Source organism: Euprymna scolopes, chromosome 42 (assembly GCF_053919585.1).
Source record: "Euprymna scolopes isolate OS-2025 chromosome 42, ASM5391958v1, whole genome shotgun sequence".
NCBI lineage: Eukaryota > Metazoa > Mollusca > Cephalopoda > Sepiida > Sepiolidae > Euprymna > Euprymna scolopes.
The window spans coordinates 66,750,471-66,762,719 of NC_136523.1; the positions used below are offsets into that span (position 1 = coordinate 66,750,471).

General features: G+C 38.1%; 1 protein-coding gene across 1 annotated transcript in view; it reads right to left on the bottom strand.

Moving 5' to 3' along the window:
• LOC145267174 (guanosine-3',5'-bis(diphosphate) 3'-pyrophosphohydrolase MESH1-like) overlaps positions 1–8,560 on the bottom strand; it is a 77,910-nt gene extending 69,350 nt beyond the window's left edge. Inside the window, exon 1 of the mRNA XM_080123231.1 lies at positions 8,210–8,560. Coding sequence (XP_079979357.1) covers positions 8,210–8,327 — 118 coding nt within the window. The 5' untranslated portion in view covers positions 8,328–8,560. The remainder of the gene's footprint in view (positions 1–8,209) is intronic.
• Positions 8,561–12,249: the final 3,689 nt, after the last annotated feature.

Genomic DNA, 12,249 nt, shown 5'->3' on the forward strand with positions numbered 1-12,249 from the left:
ACATAGCGTGTTTTCTGATACAGGAGGAAATATTGGGGGTTGGCGGTCTTGGTCGCAAAGGGTAGAATTAGCTGCAAAGTTCTTGACAAAGAGTTTGGCTTTGTCTGATGCTGACGAGATTACCTCAGGTCCATTGATAATAGTTGGGATGGAGCACACGCTTTTGTTCAGGATTCTGTTTGCTATTTGCCAAAACTGGTGGGAACCAAGCCGCTGCTCAGCTACTTTGGACTTAACAGATTGAGCATACAACTCTCTTGCGTTTCTTATTACTTTCTTACAATGGTTGCTGGCAGTCCTGAAAACGGCTTTAGTTTCCATACATCTATTACGTTTGAAGCAGTGGAAAAAGTGATTTCTGTGCGCAATGGCAGCAGCACATTCTGGAGAGAACCATGGCTGGCTGTTAGGTTTTTGCTGAAACTTTTTAGAGGGTATGAAATGGTCAATACCTACAATTAACCATTCAGTTAGGTCTAATACTATAGAGGACACGTTTCCGTTCTTTTAGATCTACAGCAGATGTGCTTACAGTTATATCTCATAGGATTAGCAAATCTCTCAATGGAGACAACCTTTCTAGGGCAATTGCTCTTGACATATCAAAGGCCTTTGATAGGGTATGGCATAAAGGTTTACTTCACAAGATCTCCAGTTATGGTATAGCTGGAAATGTCTTCTCAATTACTAAATCATTTCTTTCTGATAGGTTCATAAGAGTAGTGGTTGATGGGCAAAAATCAGAAGCTCACAGTATTAATGCTGGTGTCCCTCAGAGGTCCATCCTGGGCCCAACTCTTTTCCTGATCTACATTAATGATCTTCCAAATCACATCCTTACATCATTTGTAGACATTTATGCTGATGACACTACCATTTATGGTACCACATCTAAGACAGTAAACGACCAAATTCTCTCCGATTCTCTCTCCTCTGATCTTGAGCATGTTGTACAGTGGAGAAAGGAGTGGCTGGTTACTTTTAATGCATCTAAAACCAAGCTTCTCTCTTTACATCATCAACATTCTGATCCACATCTGGCATCAATGGAAATGAATGGCTCTCATCTTCAGGAGGTCTCAAGTTTTGACAAGCTTCTGGGCTTGAGCGTTACTCCTGATCTTAAATGGAACACATACATCAAATCTGTTGCCAAGGCCGCTGGGAAAATGATGTGATCTTTCTATCGATCCAGTAGATATCTCACTGCTGATGCAATTCTCTATCTATATAAGAGCCAGGTATGTCCAAGGATGGAATACTGTTGCCACATCTGGGCAGGAGCTGCTAGAAAGGACTTGTCCTGCTTTGATAGAGTTCAAAATAGAGTTCGTAGCCTCGTAGGAGATGTCCTTTTCTCGTCCCTGCAACCTCTATCTCACAGAAGAGATGTTGCGAGTTTGTCTCTGCTTTATCGTTATTTTCATGGCAAGTGTTCGACTGAACTTCAATCTATGGTCCCCCCTTGCCAAACTTTCACAAGAAACACTTGTTTAGCTGAAAACACTATCAATAATTTCCCCCACTCTTTATCTGTGCCTAAACCTAAATGTAGATTCCATGAACAAAGCTTCTTTCTTAGAACTGCATGCCTGTGGGATCGTCTTCCGTTTTCCTGCTTTCCAGCTGACTACAATATGGTTGTCTTCAAGTCCAACGTAAACAAGTTCTTGATGAGCCGTTCCACTTAAGTTAACAAATTTACCGAATTTCCATTACTAACAATTACTATATTGTCCAATTGACTACTGTACACTCTTAACCCTTATCCTCGAGCGGCCCCTGGGCTTTGATAAGTGGTTATGCCTATGTAAAAAATAAAAATAAAAAAGACATGAATGCAGAAATGAAGTTCACATAACTACTAAAAGAAAATCATACTATAATGTGAATATTGGTTAAAAACTAAGAAAATATAGTAAATATCTACAATATTAAATCAGGGAGTGGTGAATTTGGGAGTGGACATTATTATTATTATTTCACTCACTAGTTGTCTCACAGGCCATCATCAGTGATCGCTCATTGGCAGTAACCTGTGGTATTCGCTGGAGACCATGTGACAACAAGTCTCCCCAGATTTCCAATGTTCTACACCTCTTGAGCACTCATACAGATGATTGCACGTTATCGCAACAGCCGTTTGTCATTGATTTCTCATTAGCATAGGCCATTGGTGTTTCCTGGGATTTGAGTAACAAAATGCCTCCCCAAGGTACCAGATTTGAACTGCACACTTCAGTGGAGATCTTACAAACAAGTTCTTGACGAGCCGTTCCATGTAAGTTAACAAATTTACTGAATTTCCATTACTAATGATTACTATATTGTACAATTTCTACTGTACACTCTTTAACCCTTATCCTCGAGTGGTCTCTTGGCCTTGATAATGTGGTGATTCCTGTGTAAAAAAAAAAAAAAAAATCGCTGCCAACTCCGTCGTTGTGTGACGTTAAATAACCAACATGACTTTGCGTACGTCATACATCTAAATTCTCGGCAGGGAAAGTCACCATAACAAGGATTAATTAATAGTTTCTCTTCAGATTTCTTCAGCTGGAGCTAAGAGACTCTGTCCATGCTGGACATTAAATTATATAACAGGACTTCTCCCGCGTTATGCACTTTAAATTCTCAATATGGAAAAATTACCATATCTAACAAGATTTATTCTTCTTGACAACCCTGTTATTGCAAACTTCTATTTTCATATGTATGGAACACACACACACACACACACACACACACACACACATGCATGCCATTTAAACAAGTAATAATTTTATTTTCTCTGCAGAAAATAATTACGCGTGTTCCCTCTCAACATGAAAATCCGTAACCATGAACTTTTGTCTTTTCTTCAAGATGCACATTAGCAAAACTGTCTAATAAATATTTGTTGCAAAAACTCTTAACGCTGGAATGATTTGAATTACTGTTTCTTAAACATGTAATTAAATGTTATTTTATCCCAGTACAGCGTTCTAAAGTTCTTATTCAAATGCTGTTATTTTTCTGAAGTTATTCATGCCTTTTAAATTTATGTTAATATGGATGCGATTTGGTAGGACCCTTCTGTAAATCGGAGATTTTGCTAAATTTATCTTTAATGGTCCCAGTGATACTCTACCACTTTCAACTTATAGATATCCCTGCACCTGCAACAATGATCTCTAATATCAATGTATTCCGACTACGAATTGGTGAATGCTGAATCACATGCCACAGTCCTCTAAATTCATTAATTTAGGGGCTTTTTTTGTAATGTTTCTGTAAAAGTTTTTTTTTTTTTTATTGTTACCAATTTACTATGCTCTATTTTCATAAAAAAAGCAAAAATAAATTTGTGCATTTTTTTTTTACTACTGAAAACCATAACTTTAGTTAAGGTATTTTTGTTTAAACAAAATAATACATTTTCACAAAAATTCAAATTAAAGTAAGTTCATTATTTTCCGTGATCGTTATTTGATAAATACTGAAAATACCATTAAATTTCCTGATTTTTGGGTGAATTTTTAAGTAAAGGGTCAAAATGTTATACGATAAATGTTTATTTTAACTATAACATAACACCGACCATTCTAGTTTGTGTTTTTAGGACTTAGCGAGGCCGCTAAAAACGAATCTGAAACCCATTGCAAATTTACCGCTTGCATGGTATTAACCCCTGGATGCTGGGACTATTTTGAGCCATTTCACTGCCTTCAGTAACGCTTTTCTTACATGATGCGTTCGCACGTAGTAAAGTGACTTGTCACATATGGACATTTAAAGTAACAAATTTTTTTTAAAAATGTGGTTCATTTTTTTTGTGTTGTTACGTAGTTTTTAATGCTTTTTAATCGATCTAAAAGATTAAGTTTTCATGAGCAGTTTCATTTTTTTTTTTTTTTTGAGGGGGTTATTCAATTATAGATCTTGTATAGTTATTAACATGTTTTTCTGCAGTTTAATTAATCGTTTTTCCGTAAGAACTTGTATATTTTTAACAGGTACTTCTGCAGTTTAATTAACCATTTTTCCGTCAGCAACGCGCCGACATTAACCAAACAAAAGAATCATTTCACACAAATTCTGTTTAAAAAAAAATATGACGACAGTACAATCTAAAATTAAGCTTAAACCAGGCTTAGGGACAAACAAATTCAACTTGCCTCCTCCCTTGAGGCTCGCATTCACAAATATCCGTGGGCTTAGAACTAATTTAGCTGATGTTGAAGCATTTCTCTTAACAAATACCCCGGATATCTTAGCACTAAGTGAGACTAACCTACACTCCTCCATCCCCTCTAACCACTTTAACATGCCTGGATATCTCCCACTCTGCCGTAAGGACTCTGACAGACACATGCACGGACTTGGAGTTTACATTCGTAATACCCTCCCCCTGACTAGAGAAACAAACCTAGAAACAGATGATCAAGCCTTTATGTGCTTTAGACTAAACATGCAACACAATATTAGCTACTATTATTTTCTCTACCGCTCTCTCTCGACTCAGGACTGCACCATAATAAACAAAGTCTCTGACAGCATAGACATGGCACTGTCCCTCAACACTAGCGCACAAATACATGTATTTGGTGACTTTAATGTCCACCACAAAAACTGGCTTGGATTCTCTACTTACACAGATGCAGCGGGCAGCACAACTCATAGCTTCACTATATCTCACTCCCTATCACAAATTGTTACGTTTCCAACCCGTTTCCCTGACCAGGAAGAACAACACACATCACTTCTAGATCTGTTTTTGACCACGGTTCCCGACGACTGCATAACGAAGGCCCACAGCCCACTCGGGAACGCTGATCATGCAGTGATAATGGTTGAAATCGCCCTAAACTGAAGAGCCAGTGCTAAAAACGACAAGATATTATAAAAAGGCTGACTGGGAAGCCATCAGGGAACTAATCAGAGATGCCCCATGGAGAAATATTTTTCTCTCCCTGCTGAATAGTGTGCAAACGAGACCACTGACTGGTTCAAAACTGCAATCGAAGCGCATGTTCCCATGCGGAAATTTTATAGTAAGCCCCACTCTCCCCAATGGTTTACGTCGACTTGTGCAACTGCCATTGCTCAAAAGCAGCATGCATACCGTAGGTTTAACCGACATAAGTCCAGTTCAAACAGACTGAAGTATATAGAAGCTAGAAATAACGTTAAGAAAGAAATAGCGACAGCTAAGAGAGAATTTACGGAAACCACTAAAAAGTGCATCGAAGCACAAAAACTAGGAACTCGAGACTTCTGGAAAATCTACAACAGTGTAGTAAATAATGGGCAATCAACAATTCCCCCACTAACCAACAATCACGAGGTTGTCTCCTCAGCAACCGACAAGGCTAACATGCTTGCCAGTCGGTTTGCCTCAAACTCCACACTGGACCCTTCCAACCACCCCCTACCTGACTTTCCTATGCGGACAGACGCCACGCTAGACGATCTGAAAACCACCCCTGCTCAGGTGCATGCTATCATAAAAAACCTTGACACTTCAAAAGCATGTGGACCCGATCTTATCCCAGCTGTGCTATTAAAAAAGTGCTCAGCCGAAGTAGCTCCAGTTCACTCCAAACTCTACAACAAATGCCTTAATGAATCTTGCTTTCCGGGCTGTTGGAAAACTGCTTCTGTTGTACCAGTATTCAAGAATTCTGGCGAAAGGACTGACCCATCAAATTATCGCCCCATTAGCCTCCTCTCACTTTTCGCCAAAATATTTGAGACCTTAATTAACCATGCTCTAGTCCATCACCTTACAGATACTAAACTTCTGACTAACAAACAATATGGATTTAGACAAGCCCGTTCCACAGCAGACATCCTAACTGTGATCTCTGAACGTATATACCACTCACTGGACAAAGCGGGGGAGGGTAGAGCGGTAGCTCTAGATATATCTAAGGCTTTTGACAGGGTATGGCTTGAGGGTCTCCTCAGGAAAATTAGATCATACGGTATCACTGGTAGAATACTTAACATAATTAAATCCTTCTTAGATAAGAGAAAAATCCAGGTTATCCTCGACGGTCGTACATCTAAACAATATGATATAAATGCGGGGGTGCCCCAGGGTTCTATCCTTGGACCTTTATTGTTCCTGATATTCATAAATGACCTCCCCGACAAAATTGCCTCTGAGATGGGTATATATGCTGATGACACTACACTCTATGGCAGGCACGACAGGAAGACGAATGAACATATTTCTAAAGAAATGGCAGAAACACTAGAGGAAGACCTCCAATCTGTGGTGGAATGGGGACAAAAGTGGTTGGTCGCGTTCAATGCTACCAAGACTAAACTAGTTTCATTCAATAATTACAAGAAACCCTCTCTACCACCTATAGCAATGGCCAACGACTCTTTATCTTGGCCTAACGTTCAAACTCCTTGGCCTAACGTTCACAGGAAAAATGAGTTGGAACAATTACATTGAAGGCATTGCTAGGGCCGCTGCAAGAAAGGTGGGCTCTTTCTACCGTGGTAGAAAACTACTAACACCTGAAAGTATCCTGTACCTCTATAAGGCCACCATTCGCCCATGTATGGAGTATTGCTGTCACATCTGGGCTGGTGCATCTGCTACTAGTCTCTCGCTCCTTGACAAGGTTCAAAAGAGAGTCGCAAACCTGATAGGCCCTGAACTGGCATCTAAAGCTTCAGCCTCTGTTCCATCGACGAAATGTTGCATCCCTCTGCCTTTTCTACAAGTATTTAGTGGTGAATGCTCTGACGAACTGCAATCACTTGTGCCCCCACGACGTGATCACCCTCGACAAACCCGACAGGCTGCTAAATCCCACCCCCACACTGTATATATCCCTAGATGTAAAAGATCTTTTTACTCCAATAGTTTCTTCCCCAGAACCGCTAGACTCTGGAATTCCATTCCAGGTCCCTGCTTCCCCAACAGTACTGACGTGCAGAAGTTCACGTGTAACGTGAACCGGCATCTTGCTGCCCAAATCCCTACATAGTACCCCAGTAGTTGTTGCCCCTGATAGTAGCCCCCTACATCAAAGTGGCAATTTGCCTTGTTTGGAGTAAAAATGTAATTAAAAAAAAATAGAGAGAGAGAGAGGCCGCGCCCCGCGGCCGCCACAACACCCCTCGCCTCTCCCTCCCCCCAATGTAAACAGAATTGCTCAGTTAATATCGGCGCGTTACTTACGGAAAAACAGTTAATTAAACTGCAGAAGCATCTATTAAAAACTATACATGTTCTATAATTGAATACCCCCCTCCAAAAAAAAAAGAAAAACATAAAAATGTTTTTGTAAACCGTTCGTGAAAATTTAACCTTTTAGATCAATTAAAAAGCATTAAAAACTACGTAACACAAAAAATGAACCTTTTTTTTTTATTTGTTATTTCAAATGTCCGCTAAATATTCCTTCGGGATGTTACAAGTCACTTTAATATGCACATGTACGGAGTACGCACCAACGCATCATGTAAGAAAAGCGTTACCGAAGGCGGTGAAATGGCACAACATAGTCCCGCGGTAAATTTGCGGCGGGTTTAAATTCCAGGTTCGTTTTCAGCGGCCTCGATAAACCCCTATTAATACAAACTAGAATGATCGGCGTTGTGTTAACCAAGTCGTGTGGCACTTGATAACAATGAAATTATTAAAAAAAAAAAAAAAAAAAAACATGTATTTGGTTTCAATTTCTGTAGTCCGAGTTTTACGAGTCCGTTGACAAATCGGTGACAACTGGCCATCGACACACTATGCCGACATAGCACGTCTGTGTAAACATTACAAATAATTTATTTATAAAGAGAAAATTTGATTATTTGCAACATTGCCGAGACCTCACCAGGACATATAGAAGCTTCATTTACGTCGGTCGTATCGCCAAGAAGAAAAGTGAAAATCTCGTCAAGATGCACTTACTTCAACAAGGTCGGAGGTTGCATCAGCCGATACGTTGTGAGAATAACTTGTAAGATCAGAAAAATATCGGAATAATACAAACTGTAGAGAATTCATCCAAATTAAATAAGGGCGGACAATTATTTGATATTTATTAATTAGTTTTTATTCATTGTTTAAAATAATATAATTTCGAAGTAAAATTAAAAAAAAATAGTTATGTTTAAAGGGAGGTAAACCGAAGTGACTTAAAATGTCATGAGAAAGAGAAGAAAAAATTTTGCTGTCAAAGATACAAAATAAAAAATATTTTAATACCTATTGGATGATTTATGTAAGGTGTTCCTTCTTTGTCTTTTCTTTTTTGATGTTTGTGCTTAATTGCCGCAAAATTGATACATTTAGTTAAATGAACGACGATATTGTTGTTATCCATTTTCTTTTCATTAAAAGAAAATCTGTATCTCGCTTAATCGTGCCTAACATGTCAAATTCCTTTATTATTTTCAGAAAGTAATTTATCTTTTGAAAGTTAACAAATTATTGCTTGCTAATATATTTGTCTTATTACTTAAAAATAAATATTATTTTGTATATAAATAAATTATATACTGGGTGGATTAGTTATGTCTGGCAACACCTAATCGACTAAGCAGGTGTCACAAAGCATACAGAATCAACCAATAAAAACGGCTATATTTATTTGTTGCGGCTTAAATTGTAAGGGTGCCAGATTGGCCTTTTTAAGGCCAAATTTAGGAAATTTGGCCCTTTTATTTATTTTTTTTATAACATTTTTTTTTTTTAATTTTAAGGCCAAATTCAAGAAATTTGGCCTTTTTTTTTTTTTTTATAAGTGCTTTAGCCTCCAAAAATGCTATTTGGCCTTTTTAAAAATTTGGCTTCAATTTTGGCTTCTTTTATTAGAACACGTTATTATTAATTTGTTAAGTTAGGTCTTCAATTTTATGTAGAACTTTTTAAATTTTGACTTTTTCTTTACTATTTTATGAAATATATCTATAATTCTATATTGTTGGTGAAAAAGTATTCTTGAAGCAGTTTGGACTTCAAACGTTTTATGGCCTTTATTTAATTTTTTATTTTTTAGATATTTTTTCCAATGATTTTACATATAAATATATATTGTGTAATAAAGAAAATGTTGTAATTAAATATTTCCTTCCGTCCTCAATCTGAGAAGGATTAATTATCTTATAGTTTTCTGAGTAGAAAAATTCTGCTTGTAGTCGGAGAAAGATAAATTCTCATGTAGCTTTTTAGTTTTAGCTACTTTAATAGATAAAATATAATTGTCATGGACTAATCGTGAAGGATAAATTTTTTCACTGATATAGTTTCATTTGTCCCAATCCAGATTGTTTCTTTAGGAACTGGATTCGCACCCACACCAATACGGCCTAGTGTGTCTCATGGGTGGACAAGTAGATGATTTCTAATTTGTAGATTAATTTAAAAATTTTTTGTCAAACGCAAACATTAGTTTTCATGCACACTTAAGTAGTTTGCTGTGTAGCCTAGTTAATTAGCAGTTTTGGCAAGCACTGTTCTGTGATGTTCTTTGCCATTAGTTCGATTGTTTCTTTTTAGTTGGAATTTTAAGAAGCTTCATCATGTCAGACGCGTAATCATTCAGCAAGCTTGTGACTTTAAGACAGCTTGCTATTGACTAGTTCTAGTGCTGAACGCGTTGAAGTCTGAGACTAAGGCATCTAAACCTATGTAGTGTACTGGTGGATACATTATACATATCCCCCAGTCGTACAAGATAGGAAAAATGAATTGCTTTGAGGAAGGAACAAACAACGCGTTTACTTGATTTAAACGAACTAGAATTTATTTCATGAAGAAACAAATGAAAGAAAAGGGTACTACACATGTTCATGTCCGCGTTCGTCTCTCGCTGTTTACTGGTGAGAAGAAAAGTCTATTGTAGTATAGAGAGAGAGAGAAAATGAGAAAAAGTCAATCCAGTTTGGTGTGCGTCTCTCATCATTAGCTGGTGAGAGGGAAAGTCTATTGTAGTATAGCGAGAGAGAATGAGAAAAAGTCAATCCAGGCCATGGAGATAGAAAACGTGTAAGGTGTACGTACTGTCTGTTAACTCTTGCCCCCACACATACAGTAGCACAGGACATGACGTGCACGGGCGCGTGCCTCCCGAAATGGAGGCGGCTGGTTCGTTGAACCTCTCAGCTCGAGAGCTGGTCCGAAAAGGGCTGGAAACAGCTTGTCTCTTGCTTTTATAGTTGTTTCCAGTGGTCTTTTGCACATGTGTGGATTTCCTTTGAAAGGGGAAGTGATGTTGCTTATGTGTGCGTATGTGTGCACGTATGTGAGTACATGTGTGTACATTAGCGTGTTGAAATGTGAACGCGTGTTTTTGTGTGAGACTAGGAAAGGTTCCCACACTACACTTTGAGATATTAAAATTTATTCACAGGAAAAAAAATACAGTTGGGGAAATGAACAAAAATCTTAGGCACAAGGCCAACACAAAAAGAAGGTGAGGTTGGTTGATCCATCAGACACTACACTTTGATCTCGGACCCCAAAAGTTTATTATTGTTGTGATATTCATATGGATGGATTGTTATAGATTAACGAGGATGCAAAGGGACTGAAATGAAACACGTTTATTTACTGAGGTATACAAACCGGAACTGGTGACGGTGAGCCCGAAATCAGAAGGGGTTGTTTGCCTTCATGTCGTCTTTCACCAACTGTAAATGTGTTTTGTCATCATCTTAAACATCCTTATGCAACATTGCTTGTAAAAATAATTGTAATTGGTTTTCCATGTTTCCTATTCTTGTCCAAGATTGTCTGATGAAAATTTAAGTTCTTTGGGGTGTGGCAGAAATTCCATAGTTTTTGTTTATATATATATATATATGTATGTGTGTGTGTGTATACATATGTATATTTTGACGTTTGTGAGTGTTAAGGTTCGTAATTGTTTTCCTGACACCATGTTGTATTATGTAGACTGAATTAGTAAAGGGTTAGTGAGAACATTGAGAGAATAGAGACACATGTGTGAACGAAATGAAAGCTTTATTAACGCTGAGAAAGAGTAGTAGTTTTTGCTACTACGATATACCACATAATTGTGTGGTGGGAGGTTGCAGGCAATAGTGATGGTGGGAATAATCCCAGTCAAGGGGAGATAACTCGTGTTACTTGATGTATATAACACCGTCTATTGTTAAGTTTTATTTTCTTAAATGGCAGCTTGCTGTCAATATTATTAAGAAAAAATTGCATTTGTTAGGTATCTATAGGGATTCTAGTCTTGTCCCTGATTTATTGAATGTGGACAGCTGGGATTTGTTAGAGTTTATAGGGGAATTTAGGTGTGAGGTGGACAGAGGCATTGTGCCTATTAATAATAGAAGGCAATGGGAGTTTTTGAAGAAGTCCACTGATAGTCAGAGAGACTGTTTGAATTTGGGCAGTAGCCTAGATGGCAAGGCCTTGGTATCTTCATGCCTTGATGCACATGGAAGAGGAACTGTCGCAACTCCTTTCCAGAACAAGTACTGGATGACACTAGTACGTTTTAAGTACTTACTGTAAGTACTGCATTTAGTGCAAGCAGGCACTTCTGGAGTGAATGTCACTCCGAAAGTTTCAGGACTTCTGGTCCTATATCATCTTGTCTCCATGTTGGGGTCAAGGGGAGACTATTTTGCCGAGAGTTTGGCAAACTCAAGCTCCTCTGGATGTTTTCAGTAGAGTGTCGGCAGTTTAATTTTGAAGTGTTTGTTAGCTACATGGTTTGTAGTGCAAGCTCTCAAAAAAATCTGTGAGGGTGCAGATTATGTTCTGCAGAAGCCTTCTGTAGAATTTTGTCGGTATGAGGATGAAGTTTCTCCTTTCAGAATAACCTTTCCTGTTTTGGAATTAGTTTTAATTAAAGCTATTTCATAGCTTATGGAGTACTTGAGGATATGCCTCAAAGTTACTGCTCGCAACATTACTCGGGTTTTTACAGAGAAAATTATTTCTTCTTCCCCTGGAGCAAAAATACTAATTTTAAGAAGATTTTGTAAGAGTGAGATAAAGTCCCCGATGTTGGAACCTGAAGTTTTGCATCTCACCCTGGAGAATTCTGAAGAACCTTTATGCACCAAGGACTTAGGTGTTTGTAAGACACTTGTCAGTCTTAGTTTGTTAAGCTTCATGTGTGTAGCTCGGTAGACATTTAGTGCTACATTTTCCCTGCGCAGTTTATGCAGAAAATATACTTTGGCTTTATGTGTTTGGAAAGCCTAGGGTAGCTTCCTTAATCAAAAGGAAAACTACATTTACCCTGCTCCTGTTTACGGAGTAAA